The sequence below is a fragment of the Aythya fuligula genome, chromosome Z (assembly GCF_009819795.1).
Source record: "Aythya fuligula isolate bAytFul2 chromosome Z, bAytFul2.pri, whole genome shotgun sequence".
NCBI lineage: Eukaryota > Metazoa > Chordata > Aves > Anseriformes > Anatidae > Aythya > Aythya fuligula.
Genome location: NC_045593.1, coordinates 27,717,919 through 27,743,691, shown reverse-complemented (window position 1 = coordinate 27,743,691; position 25,773 = coordinate 27,717,919). Strand labels below are relative to the sequence as shown.

At 34.2% G+C, this 25,773-nt stretch overlaps 1 protein-coding gene across 2 annotated transcripts in view; it reads left to right on the top strand.

The window, feature by feature from the left end:
* The window catches only part of TNPO1 (transportin 1), a 56,629-nt gene extending 35,942 nt beyond the window's left edge, over positions 1 to 20,687 (top strand). The window contains exons 12-25 of one of the 2 annotated variants that reach the window (XM_032205371.1): positions 1,166 to 1,318; positions 2,332 to 2,557; positions 5,028 to 5,199; positions 6,666 to 6,752; positions 7,495 to 7,602; positions 7,822 to 7,980; positions 8,075 to 8,162; positions 8,989 to 9,087; positions 9,294 to 9,389; positions 12,227 to 12,302; positions 13,106 to 13,205; positions 14,672 to 14,746; positions 17,410 to 17,552; positions 19,103 to 20,687. In XM_032205371.1, the coding sequence (XP_032061262.1) occupies positions 1,166 to 1,318; positions 2,332 to 2,557; positions 5,028 to 5,199; positions 6,666 to 6,752; positions 7,495 to 7,602; positions 7,822 to 7,980; positions 8,075 to 8,162; positions 8,989 to 9,087; positions 9,294 to 9,389; positions 12,227 to 12,302; positions 13,106 to 13,205; positions 14,672 to 14,746; positions 17,410 to 17,517 (1,547 nt within the window). In that variant the 3' untranslated portion in view covers positions 17,518 to 17,552; positions 19,103 to 20,687. Of the gene's footprint in view, positions 1 to 1,165; positions 1,319 to 2,331; positions 2,558 to 5,027; positions 5,200 to 6,665; positions 6,753 to 7,494; positions 7,603 to 7,821; positions 7,981 to 8,074; positions 8,163 to 8,988; positions 9,088 to 9,293; positions 9,390 to 12,226; positions 12,303 to 12,378; positions 12,649 to 13,105; positions 13,206 to 14,671; positions 14,747 to 17,409; positions 17,553 to 19,102 lie in introns of those variants that run through there. The other variant, XM_032205370.1, reaches the window with a different exon arrangement.
* Positions 20,688 to 25,773: the final 5,086 nt, after the last annotated feature.

Below are 25,773 nucleotides of genomic sequence, written 5' to 3'. Positions count from 1 at the left end.
TGACTTTGTATTCAAACAGAGGAATCATCAGTGCAACCTGGCTATTAGCAGTATTGCTTACTAATGATACCTGTTAATTAATCATAGGAGCAGTCCTTTTTTCTCTAGTAGAAAGCTGAAACAGTCTTAGCTGATAGGTGCAAGTGCTCATCTTTGGGAGTTTGTGCTGTTTAGTATTGATTTTCACTTGAAATCTTCTCTAACTTGAAGGTTCTTCTTTGTTTCATGCTAATATTTTGACCTCATGTAAGAGCAGAGCAGAAGGTTTTATCTGTTTCAGTAGTTGCTACCTCCCAGCTGAAACTTGTATCCTATCTGGGCCCAGTAGCAGTTTAGGTCTAGCTTAGGATTTTTGCATGTTAGATATGGTATGTATGTTTTGCCTAATACTTGTCTAGTATATTCCAGTTAGAACCTTTCTGACAGATTAAGAAGGAACTGAGATCATAATAAGCAAAACAGTACAGCATAAGTTCTGTAATGCACACATTCTTCATAAAACAGCCATAGTGTTATTTTTCTAGGCATGACGACACTACAGCAGAAAAATAGAGTAAGGATTTCTGAATTGTGCTTTGAAGGTGTTCCTGATTTTTCTTTTATGAGCTTTTATTTCTACAAATGTAGGGTTAAAACTTTCAAACTAATTTCAAGTTGTTCCTGTTTAGTGCATCAAAAAATATGAGTGTGGTATACATTCAGAGCATGGGCCTGAAATTCTTTTCAGTCTGTAGGCCAATGATTTTTCTTTGAGACATGGATCATGGCTGAATTTGTTTGAATCAAACACTGATTTTTATTTGTTTGTTTTTAGGCCATTTCTCCTTAGTTTCTCAAGTATGTTACATTCATATCACAGACCTTTTCTCTTCCTTGGTGTTACGCCATCCTGGAATTACGTAGTGTATAGAGTGTTGCAACAGAATGGTATGGTTCCTGTCAGCTAGTTAATATCTGCAGAGCATGTATTTGTAGTTGGTATTTAAGAGCTGCAAAACTGGATTTTTAGGAGCTGTACCTTTACACCAGAGCAAAGTGGATCAGTGACTGGAACAAAATAGAGGTGTCCTTTCTAATGCCCTGAAACCCCACTGGTAGCTGAAAGTTAAAATGAGAATTATACTGCCTAACTGCAACTGGGATTAACGCTATTAATTTCCTTCAGGAAAATGTTCTGCTGCTGCTCTAGATGTCCTGGCCAATGTATTTCGTGATGAACTTCTGCCACACATCTTGCCTCTTTTGAAGGAATTGCTCTTCCATCCTGAATGGGTAGTTAAAGAATCTGGTATCCTTGTTCTTGGAGCAATTGCTGAAGGTAAGGCAAATAGTGCATATCAGGTTGCCAAACTTTTGACTGATTCTAAAGCAGGTCTGTGATTATTTATATTTACCTGTGCAAACAAGTATGTGTCTTCCACTGATCTTGGTTTCAGTGATTAATTTCTACATCTATTATTTGGTGGCTGTAGTTATTTCTTAAAGTTTTCATTTTCAAATTAATGCATGTTTGGGAGACTAACTTACTTAGATTATTACTTTTATTCATTCCTTAGCTCTCTTTGAGCTACTTTTTTTGGATAGTTCTCTGGTTTAAATACAACAAATAAAATAACTTACATTTCTTTGTACTTAAAGGCTTAGCCTTTTGTCCAGACTTCCATCTTCTCTGTCCTTTTTGCAGATTGAATACTTTTGGGTCCATGTCTGCCTGGTTTATCTTTTTTTTTTTTTCTTTTCCCCCACAGTGACTAGTGTATATAATTTTTCTTTGTTGCTAAGGATTTTTTTTGTTGGTTTTGATTTCAAGTCAAGCAAAGTAAAAGGTAGTACCTCTGGTAAATCTTAGTAAATTACTGCCCTTTCTGACTTGAAAGATCAGCTTTTATTGCTGGTCAGTGTTTGTGTGATATTAGGAGAAAACATGAAGAAAATTGAAATTCTGAAGTAATCCTTTTTAAGGATGTGATGATCTGTTATCAAGGCCAAATCTTTCTCTACTTGTTGCTTTGGTCACTGTCAGCAGACTGATTTAGGACCTTGAAGCCTCATAAACTCATTTTATTTGTGTGTTCCTTCTTTACCTAACAAAGCAGAATTTCTGGAGATTGGGGAAGCACTGAAATAGAAGTGCAGTTAAATAGAAATTTCACTGGGGAGGTTTAATTGTTCATGGTAATGTTTCTTTCTGGGACTTAACATAAACTAAGTAGACTTGCTTTGTATATTAAAATGTATTATTATGCGATAGAGAATGAAAAGATGTCCCTTTTAGGAAATAGGATTCTTTGTTAATTCTGGTACTGCAATAGCTATATTTTTATTTTGCAGGCTGCATGCAGGGTATGATTCCATATCTTCCTGAGCTGATCCCTCACCTTATTCAGTGCCTCTCCGACAAAAAGGCTCTTGTGCGTTCCATTACATGCTGGACTCTGAGTCGCTATGCACACTGGGTAGTTAGTCAACCCCCAGACACATACTTGAAGCCATTAATGACTGAGTTGCTAAAGCGTATCCTGGATAGCAACAAGAGAGTACAAGAAGCTGCCTGCAGGTGAGCCAAAGCTTAACCAAAAAGCACTGTCTGTGACACTGCTTTTTCATTGGAAGTCATGTTAATGCTTTTATTGATGAATGCATGACTCCATTTTTAGCACTTGATGTTGTTTTTATTTCTTTCAGGCTGGAGTAGGTGCAGCTTTGTGTGGAACAAACACAAATTACTCACAGTTCTAATAAGATTTTAAAAGTTAATTTGTATTTCTCTTGTCCAGTTTGATATCAGAGTATATGAATCATCAAACTAAATAGTACATTGCAGTAAAAGAAACCATCTTGTGACACATGTTGAAATTAAACATTTGGAGTTTCATTAACAGGCTTTTATATGATTATGAATAAGGTCAACACGGATGAAAATAGAAAACTATCCTATCATAATGTTGTTTATACTTAACCCAGTATTACCAAAACGTTTGGGTTACCATTATTATTGCAATGGATATTCCTTTTTTTCTTGCAAGGAAATCCTGAGAGATAGGATTCCCTTCTCCCACCTGTCTGCTGGTATTTTATGAACAAAATAAAATTAATGTTTCCATTAATGGATGGAATGATAATGGAATGGGAATAGGTATACCTCTTTTGCAGGAAGTTCAACAAATAAAGCTTTGCATGTCAGTTTGTACAGGGCAGGACACAGCAGACTGCCAAGAAGGTTTCTTCATAAAGCTGAATTAGATCTGCATCTGATTGCACACTTAATGCCTGAAAAAATTGTTACTTTTCAAATTTCAGTAGTGTCTCAAGGCAGAGGTCAGAGTTCTCGTGCTAAGCTTTGCACTAAAGGGGTAAATGTGTTCTTGCCTAAGATCAGAATCAAGTAATTTAATGAAATGCACTGTTTTTGCATATTTAAGCACTGTATCTTTTTTGTCTATAAACTTTTTCAAACAATTGGCTAGCAAATTTCTTCAGCTTTAACTTCTGCTTATGTTTGCCCCTCTTTTCTTAGTAATAGCTTTCTGTTCCTTCCAGAATGAACAGGAGCATGGTGATCTGAGTTCTCACTTCACAAATTTGCGGATCCAAGGAATTATGTGCTTACAAATTCTGTTTAAAACAATAATCAAAACCAGCAAAACCGATTTCTGTCCATGCTTTCCTTGTCCAAAACATGGCTGAAATATGCGTACAGTTAAACATAGCTGTGTTGCGATTGTTGGAAAACCCTCATCGAGTGCTTACGGAGTATGCACAATAGGTGGTGGAACTATTAAAAGAGAAAAGTATCTCTACTGTTGGTAGAGATTAAATGGAAATACTAAAAAATAATGGAACACCTAATTTATTTTTTTTTAAGTTCACTCAGATTTGTAGCATACTTTTGAAATGCTCTCTCTACAGCAATGACTCATAAAAATATTGTTGCAGCTAAAAATAGTCCGGGATGTTCCACTTTAAGGAAAATGTAGAGTTGTTAGGGGTCAAAATGTACTTAGTAGCTTTACAAATAGCGATACAATGATTTTTCTTGGAGAGGAGCTAAAAACCGTACCCATACAGGGGAGAGCTGCACAGATCATTGTCTGCTATATTTCAAATTGCTCACAGGATACTATATGTTTTCATCACTGACTTACACATCATTGCAGCTGTCTGATTTCCATTGCTGTGATATTAAGAAACTGTTCCTATAGCTGAGGGCGCCCAAAAAGATTTTATTGAAACACATTTTCCTGCTCACAGTCTATGCCTTTCTGAAATAATACTTCAGAATAATGTAATAACTTATTTAAAAAGTAATGATGCTAGCCACTTAAACTGTTCACAGTTGTATTCTGTTAAGAAAAGGCATTTCTCTATTTGGCAACAGGCCAGTAGGGAATTGTTCACGTCATAATGTGATACATGCCTTCTTTTAGAGCTGGGGCAGGCTGCTAATAATCTTGTTGGCACAAGCTAGGCTAGTATCTTTTTTTTTTTTTTCCCTTTTATTGTTTTCTTGAAGCAGCATGTCCTGCTTTTTTTAATGCCATTGTTCACACACACTTGACAATTTGAGCTGAGAAGGTTCAGTGATGCTGTGATGTGTGCTTTGAGTGAGGGTGGCTAAAGTCATTCATCTCATGTTTGATTTTGTTTTCTTTGTCATTCTGTACCTGTTTTTCTATGCAGTGAGCGAGCTGATGCAAGTACAGGCTGATGTTGGTGTTGTACTGGTACAACAGCACTGGGGCTTCTGGGTGCAACTGCAGCATGTATTAAATATAATGGGCTGGTTTTAGCAGAAATAAACAATTTTATGGTTTCTACAATTTTAGTTAATACATTATAACTTCTATACAGTAATGCTTGGGGGGTGCAGAAGGGGCTTCCTGTGTGTATGTAACAGTTTTTACATGAATATTTTTGAATTTTATTCGTCATAATGCAAGACCTAAACCCTTATGTGTTCAATCAAAATAGATTGAGGTTACCTCTGGCCTGACCTGTATGCTTTCTTGGTTTGTTTTCTTTCTCAGTGCCTTTGCTACTCTAGAAGAGGAGGCTTGTACAGAGCTTGTTCCTTATCTTGCGTATATACTTGACACTTTGGTCTTCGCATTTAGTAAATACCAGCACAAAAACCTGCTCATTCTTTATGATGCCATAGGAACTCTAGCGGATTCTGTAGGTCATCATCTAAATAAACCAGTGAGTATACCTTATGTTCTGTAAACACACTTACTGAAAAATTGTTGGTTCATTGTTTTTTGTAGCATGCCTTACATGTTAAGAAAAAGAAATGCTAAATTTTCTGTGTAGGTTTCAGTGATACTGAGTATTTACATGTAGAATACATAGTGTATGTAATTTGACCACAATGTAGGTATTCATGATTTTGAATAAAAGGTTCTGTGTATTGGCTTGTGAAATGTGCTTCTTGTCATGCCTTTGTACTTCATTTTCAGATTTTTTCAGCTTAGGGGAGACATGCATGTCAATATAAATATTAAGTGGGACTTCAGAGGAATTGGTGGAATGTGTGCTGATTTCTTCTGACCAATCTTTTTTTGTAACTACTTTCAGTTTAGCTAAGCTGCTGTGTGTGTCATCTTTTTCCTATGTAGTGAGGTATATTGCCACTAGAAATTCCTTGAGAGTAGAACAGACATGCAATATATACATGTATATATAAACACCAAATTCTTTAGCCAAAGCACAGATAACGCAAAAACTGTAGGGGGTGTTTAGTGTACATTTGTTAATAGAATGTGCATATTTCACATGTTGTATGCATTTTCTTAAGCATATTTAAATTCTGTTTTTCTCTATAGTACTTCACATGACATAGACAGAGTAGAATAAATCAACTTGGGTTCTTGTAATTGTGTTTTACTTACAATCCAAAATCCCATACCATCTAAGGACCTCTTTTTTAACCTCCTTCTGGCCTTGGCCAATTTGACATTTGACAGCACCTAGAGGAAGCTAAATGGGAACTCCTGGTGATGCTGACACTTTCTTCAGTCACTTAGAATATTGCAGTTTTAGACACAGCATTAGCTGGCTTTTTGGATACCTTCTGGGAGCAGCATCACTGATAGGGATGCCTTCTCAATGTCCTTATGACTGAGTAGTGGCAGTGAAGATGCAGCAGCTTGTTTCAGAATGGGCAAGATTGTCCTAATAGATAGATTTAAAAAAAAAAAAAAAAAACTTTATTTATAGATGGTTAGCTGCATGAGGAAGAGTTTGAGGTATATGGGGTGATTGGGTTTGTAACATGAGGGCAATGTCAATTGGTTGAGAAAAGCAGGTGGCAGACTGCATTGCTAGTTTAAAAAGTAAAGTATTTCGTAGGTTCTGTGGTAATCATATAGATGTGTAAAAACCTAAGCAGCTATTGACAGTTGCTATGCTGAAAACAGCCCTGGAAGAAAAGATTCACTTTCCAAATGTATTTACATGCTTCATTGAAATGATCTTAAAATATAAATTATAAACTCTAATATTAAACTGCTTCTACATGTTACAACAAAGAGTGGTTTACAGCAAATCATTTTTTTTTTCTGCTGAAAAAAAATAAAGTGGATCTTGATATATCACTTTTCTGGCCTTGAAATAAATTAGTATGCAATGAACTGCTTCAGCAACTGATGCATTTTCATCCTGAACAGGAATATATTCAGATGCTTATGCCTCCATTAATCCAGAAGTGGAACATGTTGAAGGATGAAGATAAAGATCTCTTCCCTTTATTAGAGGTAAATGTTAAAATTTGACTATCATCTATCAACTACTTCTATGAAGAAAGTGTTTTAGGTTTTAAAGAAGCTGCTACTAGGAAGAGAGACTGCAAAATCTGATGGCATAAGGAATTTTCTATTATAGATAAAATATTCTGATTGTAGAAAGAAAATCTTGTGACTGAAGAAATGTCATTATATTTAGTACAAAGCTTAGATTATTTTCTGCCACTCTTGAGTGTTTTCTTTGGGATTCTTTTTTTTTTAAAAAAAAAAAAAAAAATACCCCTTTTTATTTTTGTCTTCTCACTTTATTTTTATACCTCCATTAAAATTACTTTTAGACAACCTGAAGGTATAAATCAAACCGTGTTGTCTGTTCTCTCTACTTTCCAGGTGTGAAGCAGGAAAACACTCATAGAAAATGAAATAATGTTAGGTAGTGTTAAGGCTTGTACACAATCAAGATATTGAAGCTTAGTGTAAGTGCTGTATGTCTTTGTATATACTTAAAAATTAACAAGAGGGAAGATACTGCTTCTGAGAAATTCTGTCAGCTGTTGTGTTTGAGAGTGTAGCAGTTAGCTGACAGTTGCTTTGGGTCAGCTAATAGATACTGCCTTTCTAGGTTGTGTTTACTTAATCAGTTGCATTGGATATGCTTTAAATACTAATGTGTTAATTTACCTCTCCCAAGTAAAAGGCTCTTGGGGGAGGTGAGGAAAGTTTGTAACTTCTTTCTCTTTTTTTGACATTTCAGTGCCTGTCGTCAGTTGCTACTGCCTTGCAATCTGGCTTTCTTCCATACTGTGAACCTGTGTACCAGCGTTGTGTAAATCTGGTGCAGAAGACCCTTGCACAAGCCATGGTATTTTTCTGTTGCTATTCCAATGTTTTCAGAATATCTCATTAAAACAACGTATGAATTATGTAAAGTTCTGACTGGCAGGGAAATCTGTAGTTTAACCATAGAATGTCTAAATGAAGCTGCAGTCATTAATGTCTAAATAAACCTTACTTTTATTTTTATGCATACTCTTGAGAAAATGTAATACTCATTCTGAAAATGCATATTTATTTGTGGCAGTTGCACAATGCTCAACCAGACCAATATGAGGCTCCAGATAAAGACTTCATGATTGTGGCTCTTGATTTACTTAGTGGTTTAGCTGAAGGACTGGGAGGCAACATTGAACAGCTAGTGGCCCGCAGCAATATCCTGACACTAATGTACCAATGCATGCAGGTGAGATGAGAAACCTGTTTAATCTAAGTATTTTCTTTAAGAGAATCAAAAACACTTCTAGAATTAATGTCTTTTTTTTTCTTTTCCTCTTTAGGATAAAATGCCTGAGGTACGGCAGAGTTCTTTTGCATTGTTAGGTGATCTGACAAAGGCATGTTTTCAGCATGTTAAGCCTTGCATCGGTATGTTTCTTTTGCATATTAAAGTTAGCTTGTTTACAAACTGATAAGAAACTCATTTATCTGTTATTAAGTTCCTTTTTTTGTGGCTTGCCTTGTTATGGTGGTGTAAGTTTTCATTTTCCTTTTATCAGCAAGGGGCTGTAGTCTTTTCTCCTTCAAACTATGTGTTTAAAAGATGTGTTCTTTTGTAGACAGGGTAGAAGTTCATTTTGGTGCTTGATTTTTTTGTAATGTAAAAGCTGCTTGTTCTGCAAGAATACAGAAAAATAAATAAACTTTAATTAGAACAATTGATATATTTGATAAATCACTGAATTAGTAGCTTTCATATTTTTTATTAGAATCTGTAGTTACATTAGAATTATAGAAATGGGAATTTCTATAGATGTGATTGACTTCTAAGCATTTTTTTGTTAACACAGCTATATGCATAGCTATCCAAGAGATTCAAGGACTATTCAACAATGTTATTAAACTACAAGTACTTGTTGGGTTGTTTTTGTCTTCTGCCCTCTTACCCAGCTAAAGGAAGGGACGAAAAAAGTTTTACAGAGTTGCATAAAATGTAAAGCCTATTAGAAGCATTTTAGAATCATAGTTTGAAAAGATTTACATTGATCTACTTAGGTTCCAAAATCCACGTTAATCCAATGTGTAGCAGAAATACAGCTCTTATTAATTCATGCATTACACTTTCCAAGTATTTAAGTAGGCTCATATTATTTTTATTTTATTTTTGAATGTTATTTTTCTGTAGTATTATAGTTCTGGGACAAGATGATTGTGTTGTGTGATGAGATTTCTTTAAAAATGTTGTTCTTTCTAGCTGATTTCATGCCCATCTTGGGAACCAACCTAAACCCTGAATTCATTTCTGTGTGTAACAATGCCACCTGGGCAATTGGGGAAATCTCCATCCAGATGGGTAAGATTTTTTTTTAGTTTGGATCTTTGCATATGTAGCATTGTTTGCCTGTTTTTGTTTTGTTTATTTTTAATGATTCTTTCATGTTAAAACTTAAATTTTATTTTGGGAACCTTGTCCTTGACTGTAAATTAAATGTGTCAAATATATATAGATTATATATTAATGTTCATTTTCTTCTGAATGTTTGTATTTGACTATTTCAGGTATAGAGATGCAGCCTTATATTCCGATGGTGTTGCACCAGCTTGTAGAAATAATTAACAGACCCAACACACCAAAGACGTTGTTAGAGAACACAGGTACCCAGAAACTCAACCATTTGTGGTGAAGGGAATTACAGTTTTGTTTTTTTTTTGTTGTTTTTTTTTTTGTTTGTTTGTTTGTTTGTTTAGTTCTTAAAATTGCATAGAGGAAACACACCAGAACTGATTATATTGATATGTATTTGGCTTTTACTCTATTTTGCAGAAGCTCTTACAAGTCTCAGCCTTGCAGCAAACCATCTATCATATATCTAGATTCTGGAAAGTTCACCTCTTTAAGAGTTACTATATTTATTTGTCATCTGTTTGATTTTGAAATATTCTTCCAATTTTATTTACTGCGTATGTTTGTCATATTTAATAGGTGACACTAAAGACTTTACTGTGATTTAAATATATACACACAGTACATACATATGAAGACATGCGTATATATCTCTAGTGTTTAAAACAAATACAATTGGCATATGTATAACAAAGATTTTTTAGAATTTTCAAAAAAGTACTTTTTTTAAAAGTACTTTTATTGAATCGTGAGATCACAAAGATCTAGATCTGTGATGGCACTTTTACCACCAACATAAAAGAAATCTTGTACAATTTCTAATACCTGGTCACAATTTAAAAAAAAAAAAAAAAATCTAAAATTGGCACGTGTGTTCTGTCCAACAGCTTTGCCTTCCAAATTGGAACAGTCACCAAACTGAACAAGAATTTCTGAGGCTTGTTTCTTTTGCATTTATAGAGGGCACGTTCTGGTATGAAGAGCACCTTCCATACTTCAGTAGAAATTTGTTAACAATTTGATAGGTTTCTCATTTACTAATTGAGAATCTTTTCATCTTTTTTCATGTTTGAAAACTAATTATCCTGTAAGAAAATGATTGTTTAGTCATTATAACATGACACAATTGAAAATGATGCAAATTCATGTGATGTGAAGCATGAGGTAAATTGGAGAGAGATTCTCAATGTATTTTCCTTCAGTATTCTCTAACTGTAAAAACTGCAGTTTACCTCCCTCCCTCCCACCAACCCTAATTTAGTATGGAAGGTGAACGTGAAAGAAAACTATCTAGTTGTCTAGCATATTATAGGTAACATTTTGAAATAATTTTTGAGCATATACCTAGTTGTTTTGAAATAGACCATGGAATAGTGTAGCAGTATATTCCTTCTCACCCAACCCCTGGTCCCCCTTTCTCTGCACTGATGGATGTGTAATACCTGTAACTGATAGGCATCCAATACTTAAATTTTTGCTTCTGTCACTCTTAGAGAATTTTTGGAAGCATCCAAACACTGACATTTTCTTTATTCTCTTAATAGTTACTTTAAATGTGGATGCGTAACTGCAAATAAATGTTGAGTGTGGTGTACTTATTATAAGTTTGTTGTGGGATATTGTGCTGCATGCCACTGGTATGTGCAAAAATATTACTGTTTTCTGTGTTAAGTTGCTGTGTAATGATCTATGAGAACACTTCTATAGAAATGTATGACTACATTAAGTAAAAGTAGTAGCATTAAAAATAAGTACATGTGGAAAAACTTGAGCTTTGTCAGAAATTGCTATTTCTTGTACAGACTGTAGGTGTGAGAACTTAGAGGTAAAACTTACATTTTCATTTGAAACGAGTAGTTCAAATAAAATTTAGGAAGCTATATCTCCTGAAAATTGTAGACATTGTATGCTGAAATTGAGTAATATCAGGGAAGAATAGTACATAACAAGTGAGCTGCAGCTTTCATGGAATGAGTACATTTCAAACTACTACTATATCCTACACCAAACTTTTATTGGAGAAAGCATCATCTGCTTTATTGCATGTTTCATGAAACTGTTCACAAATGCCTGTTTAATTAGAGTGTTGCATAGTATGTCCCTTGAACACAGGTTTCCTTTCTCTGCTTCATATAAATCTGCTGGATTTTAGTATTATTCATGTATTTTGCTTCAAGTAATCCTGATACATTATTCCCCACCCTCTTCTTTTTCTAAAGATTAATCTTTTGTAAGTTGAGCAAACACCACTAAAACACATTTGCATAATGATATTTTATTCAGTCTGACCCTCAAAAAAAGACCAAACCACCAAATCATCTCAAGAAGCGATTTTGATTTTCATGTGTCCCTATGCCTTTGTAACATAAATCAGATTCTTACATGACTTTTGTGAGGAAGCCTGTTGTGAAAAAGAGAAATTGGGATTAAAAAATTAACATTGTAAAGTTAGTTGCTGTGACTTAGCAATCACTTTAAATTCCCTACAAGATTATGAAGAAAAATTATATATATATTTGGTACTCTTTAAGAACTGTATCACCTACTTAGTGTTTATAGGTAGACAACAGTACATTTAATGTAACCTTACTTCTAAATGCATCATTACTCACAGGTGTATTAAAATCTTGAATTCTAAATACTGAAAAAACAAATGTTAAGAGTACTTAATACTAAAACTGAAAACGATTGATTCCTTTTGATTAAGGGAATTTTTAATACCACATTTGATTAAAAACTCAAGTGCATGGTAGGTAAATTTAACGTATGAGAGAACTTGGAAGAGGGCAGAATGATTATTTACATCAGAAAGCCTTTGGATTTTAAATTGTGTTTTTGGTGTTCTCTCATTTACTTCTTTAATTTTTCTTTTACCCTGGAGAGTATACCATATATGTTGCTGCCTCTTATTTAGGGGGTGGTAATAAACAGCACTGGTGAAATCTTATGTTTATTATCATACACAGATTCTGTTGGTTTCTGTTTCTGAGTTATTTGTTGTTTTTTCTTTATTTTTTCTCCTCCCCCCTCATTTGCTCATGTCTTGGTTGGCGTTTGGTGGTGTATAACCGTGATTGCGTTACCTTAGCAATAACAATTGGTCGTCTTGGTTACGTTTGTCCTCAAGAGGTGGCCCCCATGCTACAGCAGTTTATAAGACCCTGGTGTGTATTATTCAATCTTTTTTTTTAATTCATTTTTCTTCACTCTCTTTCTTTCTTCTTTCTATCTCACTTTTAGATATATTTTCAGTTGGTTACAAAATCTCAATCCTTAATCATTGCCAACCATGTGACTAATCTTGTCCTATCAGGTTTGTGAGTTTTTAGTAGCACCGTCATGTATTTTTTTATGTTGTGGCTAACGACTAATTTATGCATGGGATAAGATTGTCACATGCTTGCTGTGTTAAAGCTTGATTATGAAAGAGCATTTTAAAATCCACCAGAATGATAATACAATGCATGCAAATACTGTAAAATTTAAACCGTGCATTACTTTATTTAAAAAATTAAAAAAAAAAAAAAAAAATCAGTCTGAGGCTTGAAATGCTGTAAGGAATATATGTTTATAGACTTGTTATGTATAAATAGCTTGCTTGCTGCTGTAAAAGTTAAATAACTGTTCTGTAAGTGGTATCTGACATAATTCATACTGTGATGGTATTATATGTTCTGCTTCTAATAATGATAGTTCCTATAAATATTTCAGTTACATGTTCCTTTTGTATTTAATGGAATACAAGTCATACTTTGTATATAGTGAAACGGTAGAAAAAATTATGGATATGATGCATAATGGGAATATGCTAGTAAACACTGCAGCAACTATTTTTCTAACTGTTCAAAACAGTGTTTTAGGTCATTATATCAGTGTGACTTATTCCATCAAATACTGTCATCTAGCTCTGACTTGACTGAATGAAGGAGTAATAAAATTAGCTAAGATTTGCTCTCCAACTTACTAGGTGCACCTCTCTGCGAAACATAAGAGACAATGAGGAAAAGGATTCAGCATTCCGTGGGATATGTACCATGATCTCAGTCAACCCCAGTGGAGTAGTCCAAGTAAGATGCATGAATAGATTTTTATTGTTGTTGTGGGTTTTTTTGTTTGTTTGGTTGGTTGGTTGGTTGGTTTATGGTTTTTTTTGTTTTTTTTTCCTTGTGAAATTTAGTGAAAGCTGAATATGGAATATTAAAAAGTTTTGATGTTGATTCACTGCAGAGCATGATGTGGCTTTATTTTGAAGTCATGGAGGCCAAAATGTTTACATTGCAGTGATAAGCACTGATAATACTTCAGGACTTCAGTAATTATCATCTGTGGAAAGGAGTTGAAGTGCAAAGATGTTAAATTCATCTTTTGGCTAAAATTAATTTGTAAATAATGCACTTTGATTAAAAATAACTATTGTGATATTTCTGTCATATATTTTGTGGTGAGGATCTGTATGAAAATATAAGACAAAATCCAACGCATTAAAACCTATTTTTCAGATGCAATCTAAACAGTTAAAGAGAGAAAGAAATAAAAATAATAAACACCTCTTCATTTTTAAAACTAGGGTAGGGAAGATTCTGTCAAAACTAGGATTATATTTCATAAATAGTCAATGTGACAAGGAAGATATTCTTTAAAATAAATGGTACATGTCAAGAATAGAAGTGACTTGCTTTTTAATCTCCACAGCTCCAAAGTAAAGCTATACCAATGTAATATTTTGTGAGAGGAAAATCAAAGTGAATTTTCCTCTCCACTGCCTGGAATCCTTCTCCTTGAAATAGAAGAATTGAGCCTCTGTCTTGATTTGAATTTTTCAGTTGATTTCACTTACGCCTTATTCTGTTCTTATTCCCCTCTTCTGCTGTCCATTTGTTCTTTCAAACAACTGCAGGGGAAATTAAGGACTTTTCTCATTATCCTATCTCTTCTTCTCTGTAGCTGTTATCTTTGATTCCTAACCAAAAACATGAGCATTGTCAAATTAATGATTAAAGACTGGTGTTCTAATACAGTAGTAAGAGATGTAATGCATGACAGCAGATGAACTATGTGCAGGGATTATGAGGTGTCTTAGTTTTGAACATGAATGATAAACATTCTGCGTGCCCCAGAAATAATTTCTGGCTCTGCTTAAAGAAATAGAACAGCTTTTCTCCATCTGAAGATTTGAGTGAAAGTTGTGTGTGATCTGGTGTTGCATGTTTTTTAAGATGACTGATTCTTAAACTTCGTATGTGAACTGAAAGAATTCAAAGTAGCCAATTGTGTTTGTTGTTGTTTGTTACTGTGGCTTTATTTAATCAAAAACCTGATGAAACAAAACTTTTCATAGTCAGCCATTTCTACTTCTGTACACTTAGGAATAAAATAATTTACCGGAATTAACTGGAAAATAAGTACACGAAAACAGAATCAATTCTTGAGTTAGGATCAAAGACCCCTGCATAGTTTATAGAAAGAACATCAAGCATTGTTTTCAGACCTATAAATTGAGGTTTCTAACGTATGTAATTGTTTAATCTTATAGGACTTTATTTTTTTTTGTGATGCTGTTGCATCGTGGGTTAGCCCAAAAGATGATCTCCGAGACATGTTCTGTAAGGTAATGTTCTTAGTATAATAGTATATCCTAATCATGGTTGTTTTGGGTCTGCTGTTTCTTTCTTGTTTCTATTTCCACTGTCGTCACTTCCTATGTTTGTGGTCATGGAGGCTTCTTTGCAAAGTCATAAATTTCAGACAAAATGTCAAAACAATCTGAAGGTTTTTTGACCTATTTTTTCTTAGACGCATTCCGGGTATTACAAACTTTTTTATAATGGTGCTGAGAAGTTCACTTGGGATTTTAGTTGAAAGGATAATCACCCTCAAAGAGGTTTTCATAATGCCACACTACTATGATTTGACTGCATTTTGAAGAACAGGATTATCTATACCCACGTGTCATCTCTCTGTTATAGAAAATGAGATCTGTCTGGTTCAAGACTTTTTTTTTGCCATGAAAAGGACAACTGTTTTTTTCTTTTCAGAAGTATCTAGAAGATTGCAAATGGAAAATATTATATTGCTATCCTGATATGTTTATCTTCCTTCTGCTGAAGCCTTCTTGTATGAGCAAACCTTCAAGAAATGTGCAGTGATATCCAAGAATAAATTCTATAGACACTTCGCTTAGGAATATAAGCAAAAAAACTACCTGCCTTTTATAAAATAAGAAGTGGGGGGAAAAGACACATTTATTATGTGTCTTAGGTTAAAAAGCAAAGCAACAGAAAACCCCTTCTATTTCAGATTCATGAACATATGCTGTTACTGTTCAGTAATAAGCCTTTTTTCATACATTGTAAAGTGTTATCTCTGTTTTTAGGAAGGATATGTGTCATAAGTTCACAATATTCCTTTTAAAGCTAAAATAGAATGTATTTCTAAGTATGTATTAGGATCATGGGTCAGTACTGGCACTTTCTCTTCAAGTAATGCTAAGTATCAATATCAGAACAGAAGCTAGAGTTTTTGAATCCCATCTTGAGGAGCAAAGACAGAAATCTTACTGTACTAGAGAACTAGTCTCCTTTGAAGAAAGTTTGGGTTCAGGAAATGCATAGTTGTAAGTGTTCTAGTGTCAGTAGGAGGAAACAACAAATACTTAAAAGCTTAAAAGAAGTCCAGGATGCTGTCTGTGATGATAGTCCAAAGCAGTTTCAGTGCATGTTTCTGCACTGCTCCTTCAGCACCGAATACTCACTTCAGTAGGTTAAGCTTAACTGTCCTGGATTCTTTCCAAGATAGTCATGTGGGATCTAATGCCTCCAAACTAGATGCAGCAGTTCCTGGCTATTTTACATAAGAAGATACTTGCTTTTTTTCAGTGTTATCCTTTTGTCTTCTTTCATGCAAGAAAGGAGGCAAGTTTTCATCAAGTGATGGCATACAAATTTTCAGATGAGTTCCTCATTGGAGTATGTCCTTTTGCCATCTGAAAAAATTACTACATCTTTTAGGAACAATGGGAAAAAAAACAGCTTTTCTTGTAGCCTCCTGAGGTCTTTTGCTAGTGGATTGTACAATGTGTGGTTTTCAGGCTGAATATCAGGAAAAGGTTCTTCACCCAGAGAGTGGTCAGGCACTGGGACAAGCTCCCCAGGGCAGTGGTCACAGCACCGAGCCTGCTGGAGTTAAGAACCATTTAGACAACACTCTAAGACACGGTCTTTTTGTGTGTCATAGCTGAACATCCTTGGATGTTTTTTTTTTTTCGTTGTCACTTCTTGTTAGCTGGCTGATCTGACTTGCTTGGATTAGGAAAGAGAGGTGAGCCTGTTTGGTGAAGGTCTTTTTTTAAGAGAAAAGCAGTAAATTAATTATGATAAAATTATTGTTACATCCTGTTTAAGGGCACCTTTCCCTGAGAATGTGTTGTTGGGGGTGAACTCGGCACTATGAGCTTTAACATTTTTTCTATGAGGATATTTTTGTGACCAACTGTTCTGCAATTCAGTATTCTTGAGTTTAAAAAAAGGAAAAACAGAAACATTTAGACTCTCTGCAATTTTTCTTGTGAGGAGGAGCCATTTCATCCTGCTTTTTCTTACATATGCCTTTTAACCTGCTGTTTTCACATTAAAAATACAGAGACCTTTTTGATAGTATCACTTAGTTTTCAGTTGACTTACTATATTGAAAGATCCAGACTGTAACCAGTAGCTTTTTTTATTCTTATGCTCGCTTTTAACTGCTGTGGGTCCATGTTGTTTTAATGCCCAAAACACTTTTAACAACTTCATTCTTAGTAGCAGTTGTCTACAGGTTCTGAGGAAAAAGCATAGCTTTAATAGGATGCTTTTGTAATTGTGCTAGAAATTGGCAGGCATTGAAATTGTGCTAGAAACTGGCTGGCTCAACTTTTCTTCTAGAACCCGTAACACATTTAAAAATGAAATATGAATACAGCAATCACAACGTACAACCTAGAGTTAGGTCATTTCAGAATACTAAATATTTTGTCAATTGACAGACTTTGTAAGTCATCTTACTTGATAGTTAAATATTAATATCAGTCTTTATGGGTAGCTATATTCTGTATGTCTCCACTGAATTTGTTTTCCTTTTAAGAAAGCCTTATTAATTTCCTTTGTTTAACACTTAAATCGGAGAATTTAGATAGATGAACGTTCAACAGATTGTAGGTTATTGCTAATAAATAATAATCGTGTATCTATTGTTTAGTGACTATTTTTACTTTCAATTCCCCCCCATCACTTCTAGATTCTTCATGGATTTAAAAATCAAGTTGGGGATGAGAATTGGAGGCGTTTCTCTGACCAGTTTCCTCTTCCCTTAAAAGAGCGCCTTGCAGCTTACTATGGAGTTTAACCTCATGCACTGTAGCTGCAGTCCCATAATTAGAGGTAAGCATACGAATCTTCCTTGCTAAATAGAGCTGTATAGCAGACTTCATCCATACCTGCATTATTTGAAACGTGATTAATTGACTAGATTAAAGGTTTTCCTTCCTATAAGAAGGGGAAAAAAGGCAATGATGGTGTACCTAAGTGCTGGTAGTGTAGCTGTTACAAAAACTTTCTGACTCTACACTTTATTTTGTACAGAGAGAAAATGTACAATATGCACAGTAGTGTATCAAGATAAGATTGGAGGCATAGGTGTAACTAAGTGCCTGTTCAGGTTTAATAAAGTGATGAGTGTGATTCTAAAGGCATCATACTAAAGACATAAGGCTCGCTGTGCATCTTATGAATTAGTAGATAGCAGATGTAGTTTAAGAATTAGTAGATAGCAGGTGTAGTTTAAGCTGAACATTTCTCTCAGATAGAAAAGCAAGTTCAAGACACTTTAGTTATGAGAAGTCCAATACATTCCTGGCTACATACTATACGGTCTTTGCATTGAGTTAAGGATATGCTAATCTGCAGCTGTACAGTCTGTAAACCTTTACTTTTGGGGGAAGTTCATATGTTTTGTTTTTCCAATGTTCCATTTTATGCACCAATTCAGAAATGTTGGAGTTCTGTCTCAGAATACTCAGCTTCATCAAAGAACAGTGACTGTGCATTCTACGACAGTTACAGTTATACTACCCTGCTTTGTATGCTCTTTATGAAGACTGTATTAAAGCAAAGTACACATGTATAAAGGAGTGTGATATTGCCAAGAGTTTATTATACTGCACAAAAAAGAAGGGAGGGCAGATTAAGTTCATTCAATCAGACATATAAATCTGATAACTTGCTGGAGAATTTTAATACTGAAATTCTGGTGAGAATTGTGCAATTCTGTTTTACTGTTGAATTAACAACTATTTAAAAGTCAGCCTAATGTTTTTCAGAGTCAGTGGCATAATAATTCATTTAAATTGCATGCTTCATTTGAAAAATGGATTTAAAATGTACCAGCTTCAAAAATTTACGTATTTATCAATAAGGGCATTTTAGTTTAGACATAGTCTTTTTTTTTTTTTTTTCCTTCTAAAGAAAAATCCAAAGTAGGAAAAAAAAGCTAAATTGTTCTTAGTTTGTGTTGAAGAGACAGTATGATGATCTTGTTTAATTCACATAAAAGTGAAATTCTTATATTAGTAAAGATATGTTTAATAATCTTTCTCGACACTGTAACTACCTCATAATTTTGTACTAAAAGGGCAGAATCTTGATAGAATATACAGGACTGCTTTCACCTTAAATCTAAGCTTGGCTTACAATAATAGAACTGTCAGTGTAGCTTTAAAGCATACATTGTTGCCGTGAATACTAATCTTCACTATTATAAATAGTCTATTTTCTTAAACAGACTTATAAAAGGAAAATCTATGCACAAATTCTCTTTAAGTTTATGCTTGCACCTACTGCTTTAAAAAAAAAAAAATGCTCTGTTTATGCACAGGTCTGTCACTTCAGTTTAAAAGTAAGGTTTAACTATACCTCTATCTCTTCTTTTATAGGTCCTTCAGTCTGGGAGACTATGAGGGAGCCTCTGCACCCAGGGAAAATGTTACCCTTTACTGGGGGGAAGGGTGAACCAGTAGGGAATACAGTACAATCCCAACCCTACTGGGAGGGGCGGGAGGGAGGTGTTGCCGTCACTGTATTAAGTCGATGTTGGGAAATGTTTTAACATCTGGAGCCTTTGTGGGTGGAAATCTGTCTCCTATTACAACTCTGCACTGGATGTGAAGAAGAAAAAAAAGAATCTATTCATAAAACAGCACATTCTGGAATATTGTGGGGAATTGTACCAAAATAAGAACCATATAATTGAACCATGGGGATACGTAAAGAGGAAAACTATTTTGCGCACAATAAAGGAAACCTAAGAATGGGGGTCACAAACAGTAAAAGGCTTTCTTTTTTTATTTTTTTTTAAGTAAGGGTTTTCTACATTATTTCATCCTGCTTGATGGGATTCCTAGGTATTTGCATGTTAATGAAGAACTACACAAATGAAGTTAGTACAGTTAAAATGCAGCTTGTGTCTGTATTAGAAACAGACACTTGCAGTGTATGATACAGAAACCCCATCATAAATTAATAAAGGATAGCTTGGACAAAATGAAGCAACCTGCAAGCTGCCAAATGAGTCACTCCTTTCATTTTTGGGGTAAGGGGAGGGACAATTCAAAGTAGAGATTGACATCCTAATTTTTACGTTAAAAAGAATTTAAAGTAGTGGATATGATTTGATTATTGTACTTCATTAGATTTAATTTCTAGAGTAAGGCATTATTCTTAACGTGCAGTTTAAGGTTCAGGCATGTGTTCTGGCTCATAGTGATCAGAAGTAATTTAAATTAGTGGGAAAGTAGCATGCTTGCATCACATAGAGTGAAATTGGTATACATTTACCTATGTTGCGCCAGTTTTGTGTTGCAGTTTACCAATTCAGTATAGCCCTGCATTTAAAATTCCTTTTCTAAGATTCTGTGGATTTTATTTTTATTAAGAATATAGATATAAAGTACTGTAGTTAACAATTAGGCCTTGAAATACCTTTTTAGGATCTGTTAAGAATAAGATTGATATTGTATTGTGTGTAACCTGCACAATGTGGAAAGCTGATATAGCTGTGCAAAATACTTGCCTCTGTGCTGTCAGTGTGATGTGCTTTCTGCATGGTTATATACTAGTGATTTTATCAGAATCTCTAAAAATGAGTTACATGGTAAGACCCGTTAAAGGCTGCATAAATGTTAGTTGGCACGTAAAGACAATTGTAGAAGTTGATGACATGATTGCTATATTTGTGTTTATTCCCACTCAACATATTACCTTCTATGCTTTCTTTTTGTTCAAAGCATGATCTTAAAGAGATGTTTAAGTTAATGGATGTAATGCAGGGTATCTACACTGTATCGGCGCATGTTGGTGGCCCTTTGTGATGTAGTTAAATGCACAAGGGTGCAAGTTTAAAGCTACAGAGTGAAAGTTGGTTTGGATCCTCTTCATTTCATTTGTTTAGCTTTTCTGTTGTGTTTTTTTCTCTACTTACATGTATTCCTGTGAATAAATCCTTGTTAAGTTAACCCTTTACTTTTCCTTCCATGTGTATTTTCTTATGTACTGTGAATGTGAAATCCTAACTGGTACACTTGATCTTGTGTCCATCTGAAAGTGGCAAGTCTTTATTAATTTAGATTGCCTAAAGAGTATCCCATGATGATAAAGGAAAATGGAGAGATTTTTAACTCTGCTGGCCAGAGGTGAAGCCACACCTTTCCATTTTTCAAGTGCTGCATAATTAATCCGCAAAACAAAATTAAGCCATAACAGCCTTTTTATAGATTTAGTTTCTCACCTTTGCATTGCAGAATGGATACTGGATAACAGTTTTTTGTTTTTTGTTTTTTTTTCTTTTGTTTGTTCGTTTTTAAGAACTTGCTCTTCTTTGCATGGTTCTGTTCTTTGAGTGTTGGATGATTTAGCCATTGCACTGAAGTTTGAGCTGTGTGAGTGTGAATTTATAAATGATGTTCAAAGATAATTTTTTTTATGCATGATAGCATGCACATTTTACGTTGTCCCCGACTCCCCCCTCTGTCCTTTTTTTAATTTGGCTTTGCAAATTTAAATGGATTATGCCTGAAAAATAGTTTGGACGTGCTGTATGAAGTACACTCGGCAATGCTAGTACATAGTATTTATATGATTTTGTCAAAATTGCATGCGATAACTTGCTTTCAAATTACATTGCTTTGGTAGCAAATACAAATTCCTTCTGAACTAATAACTGAACTAAATTAGAATTAGTTTTAGTCACTAAAAACACTTAATCTGGAAAAAGAACAAAAAATTAAAATTTAGCAAGGTAGGATATTTTTTTAGACCCAAACTTGCTTTAATTTCGAGTGTGTTCAAACATTAGGTAAGAATTTCAGAGAAATTACATTAAAAAATTTGTAACATAGAATACCTACCTAAATAAAACATAGCGTTATGGCTAGAATCCAAGCTTAGTTAGACTTTTTAAATTTCAGAAAGTCCCTTTAACCAAATAAAACCACACCACCTCATCACAGATTAGCTTAGGATGCCACTTTTGTACATTCATATTTTAATAGGTATTTACACAGATGTGAATTGGTCTGGTATAACAGCAAGTGAAGTAATTAAAATAAGGCAGACATAAACATTACTGACAAAGTAGTCTTTTTGTACCAGTAAGTTCTCTCATTGTATATTTTAAAGTGAATAAACCCTTTTCCTAATGCATAATATAGTGCAGAAATTTGCAGAAGCCATTTAGGGTACAATGTGAGGTAAGAAAAGTTGTGAATCAACATTAACAGTTACAATTCAATTATTGCATCATGGGATATATAAAAAAGCATCTTGATTCTTGTGGTGTGGTCATGACAGTCTTTGAATGTTGACTGAATGTTTATACTGGTAGAATTGTGAGTTTGTCTTTGTTACATTCCAGTGTTTCTGCCTCTTGGCATGCTGAAAGCACGGCTTACTTCATTTGCTCCTTACACACTGAATAAAGTGCTGTTAGTGTGCTAAACTACAGAAATAGCCGCTGCTAAGTAATGGTGTAGATTTTCTACTTGAATATTTTTGTTGTAGGAACCTCAGGAGGTCAGTGTTTACTGTTTTTATATATGCCTTTCTCCTGTTTTGAGTTTCCCTTTTTTGAAGGATTCTGAGAGTGAACAAAAGCTGCTGATCAACCTAAGTTGGTAACAGAAAGTGTATTTAAAATCCTTACAAATGCATCTTTTTTGGCAGTTCAAAATTGCTGTTAAATTAGTCTTAAGTGAAGTTCAATACTAAACATGTTTCATTACACATTCAGGAAACAGCTCTTTTCATTTAGGAAAAAGAAAAAAAAAATTATAATAGTTCATTACTTTAACCAGTGCAAGCAAAAATAATCAATTTTGTAATTTTTTTCCAAAGCTTGATTATTTTCTAAATCAGTGAATATGTATATATTTAAATTGTAATGAGCTAATTCTTATGCTTTAGTTTATTGCTCCTTAATGCTTATACTCAGAAGATCACTTTTAGGAGAATGGGTTTAAAATTTATAATCATTATAATTTTTAAAGGTTATGAGGTAGCATACATTTTGTAACTAACAATATTGATACACACTGTGATTATTATTTTTTTTTTGTTAGGACTTTTATGTTAACATCAATCTTACTTAAACTGCATATATTGTATAATAGTAAAATGTATATTTTAAAACTTGGAGTGGCTTTCCTCAAGTGAAACTCATTGCTACTTAGAAATATTCAAATACTAGCTTTATCTCAGGTGAATACTCTTGTACCCTTTTTGTTCAGAACACATGCTTATGAAAATGTGTCTTAATTATATCAGTTCATGTATTTCATGGTAGGCAGCTCCTCTGTCTTGAACTTAATCTAAATTAACCTTCTACTGTGGGACAATAATGACTTTTGCTTCACCTATTTTATTCATATTGAATGTATTAATAGATAAAGGTGCAAAAACATTCTTCCCTTGAGGAGAATGCATCCATATTCAAACAACTGAACTATTTGTTGAAAAATGCTTTAAATGCAACATTGTATTGGAAACCTTCTGTTTCAGATTTTGTCATGGAAAGAAGTTGCAACTTAACACTAATTACTTCAGTACTTTCATGGGGATGATAGATGCAAAAAGCTTCTATATAGGGTCTAAAGAGTAACTTTTTATCTTAGATAAAGGTTAAGCTCTACAGTGAAATGACTGCTGTAAGTTAAAAAGATAAAACTTGCAGTTATCTCACATAGATGCTGATGTAGTTTGCATACATATTTGTTATATATTACATAAGTATAAGAATTTCCAGTAACCTCATCTTGAGTAAATGAAGCTTGATCAGTAGCTGTGTATTTCACTCACCTATGCATTCTCCAGATGACTTGCATCCATCAGTCTACTAGCTATTCTTCTCCAATAGAAGCTGTTTTTTTCTTTTTTCTTTTTTTGTCTGCCACTGATGCTTGCTCTTTGCACTTAATGGTTGGAGCAAGCCAGTTTTAGGTTATTTTAAATGGGGAAACTCTGAGGTGAGTACTCTTGTTGCTTGCCTTATGGTATATATTCTGCTAAAATAATAAGGATACTTTACTCACTTGAATGTATTTATGTGAGGGAAGTTAAAATGGCTCTATAAAAGATGTATCCCAGTGTGGTGTTAACAGTATACGTCTTAGTAAGCCAAATCCACATCTCTAAGAATTCAGCACTTATAGTATTATTTTTTGATAAGCAAGTTCTTTTGTGCTACTTTCACCTTAGGTATCTGTTTACTTACTTTGGGTGAGAAACAAAACTGAGAAGGCCTGGATGAACTTTATGGGGATCGTTATTATTTAAAAAAGATTAGTACGAGCAGGTTTATTTGGCTGTTAAGTCTGTAGTGTAGTATCTTTTTTTCATGGGAAGAGATAGGTAGATATGTTGTATGCTGTCTGACTTGCTAATACTAAACATTTCCAAAATTTTAAATTGAATGCAGTATATAAAACAGTTTAAAGTGAAAGATGACTAGATCTTTCTGCTGACAACTTAGGTTGTATGAGTTTTGCTTGAAAGCTTTAAATCTGATGTTTCTGTATCTGCCACAATGTTGGAATGTTTCCTTCAAACATATCCTCCTGCAACCTCTCAAACTGTACTAAATTGAGTGATTATTTCTTGAAGTCTGCCTATGTGCTAACAGAACTTCATTTTAAATAGAATATGGTTTTAATTTTTGATAAGCTGCTGAATTTTAAAGAGTTTTTGGGGCCACCAAATATTTTGGATCATGCAGAGAATATATATTGTACTGTAGTAATTTTGTATTTACATTTGTATGATGTGACATAATAGATGTGAATGTTAATCACTGCTTGACTATGTTAATAAAGTTGTTTAAATATAGATGTTGCATTCTAATTTTTAATGAAAAAAAAAAAAAGATTCTAGCTTCATTTATGGTTTTCCTCAGCCGTTAGTGCACTCTTCTGGTTACCACATGCAAGTTCTGAAGTCTTTTCAAGAATAAGGAGGGTTTGCATTTATCTCAAAGAAAGTGATCTTTGGATTAGTTCAGGTCAATTCAATTTAAATGCTTCATGCTGCCTGGGGGCAGATTGATGTAGACATGTAAGGTTTAACTGAACTTATATCAGTATTTGTTGGGTCATAACTGTTAAGTGCTTTACTGAGAAATGGTATGGTGAATTCATTTTCATTTGAAATAGCTGATGTTTGCTAAGGCTCACCAGATAGGAGAAAACAGACCTCACTACTTGTGTTACCAATAATCCGAAGGAAAATAGGAGCAAACTAAAAAATGACTGAAAATTAATCAAGGCCTTAAAGGAAAAAGAAAAATAAAGGAGACCTTGCAGAGGTCTTTATCCAATTTTTGTCTAGCTTTTATGGGACTGGGATCATGCAAGCTATGTAAAGATCTGCTCTTCTCTAACTTCCTGATACAGGAGTCTGCAAAATGAAAGCATAATACTAAGAGTGGTATCTCATGGGACAAAATCCATCTAGATCAATTTGAACATTTCATGTTCAACATTTAACAGTTGGTCAATTACATACAGACAACTTAGTTACCTGTGCTGGACAGGTGTAACTTCTATAGCGTAGTGGTAAATTTCAATAAAATGCATGAGCAAATACAAAATAAAACTTCAGTAGAAATCCATTGCTGCATACTCAGATAAAAGTCTGCTTAACCTAGAGAGATCAGCTCCTGTCAGCTGTGAGACATGAGTGCACTGGTGACTGGTGGGAGGGGTAGGAGTGTGTTTTCTTTCGAATTACCCTTCCCACTCCCTTTTCTCGTGGGGTACCTATGATAGAGTCCTGCTGTTAGCAGGGTACTTGCACAAAATTTCTAACCCTCTTGACTCAGAGCCTGATCTTTAGCTGTAACCTCTAATTTTGAGTCTGAGGTTAATGACTACTTGCTTACACATAAGAAACGAGCAGTGTAAGTGCTAGCATCTTGAACAGGTAAAACGAATGTTGTGACTAAGTTTGTGGTTAGATTGCAACAGTGCAAAGGATTGTCTTTCCAACATACGCCATGCTGTTCCCTTTCATTTTACGTTTGTATCTAACTTAAAGATAAGACCTAAATGAAAAATGAAGC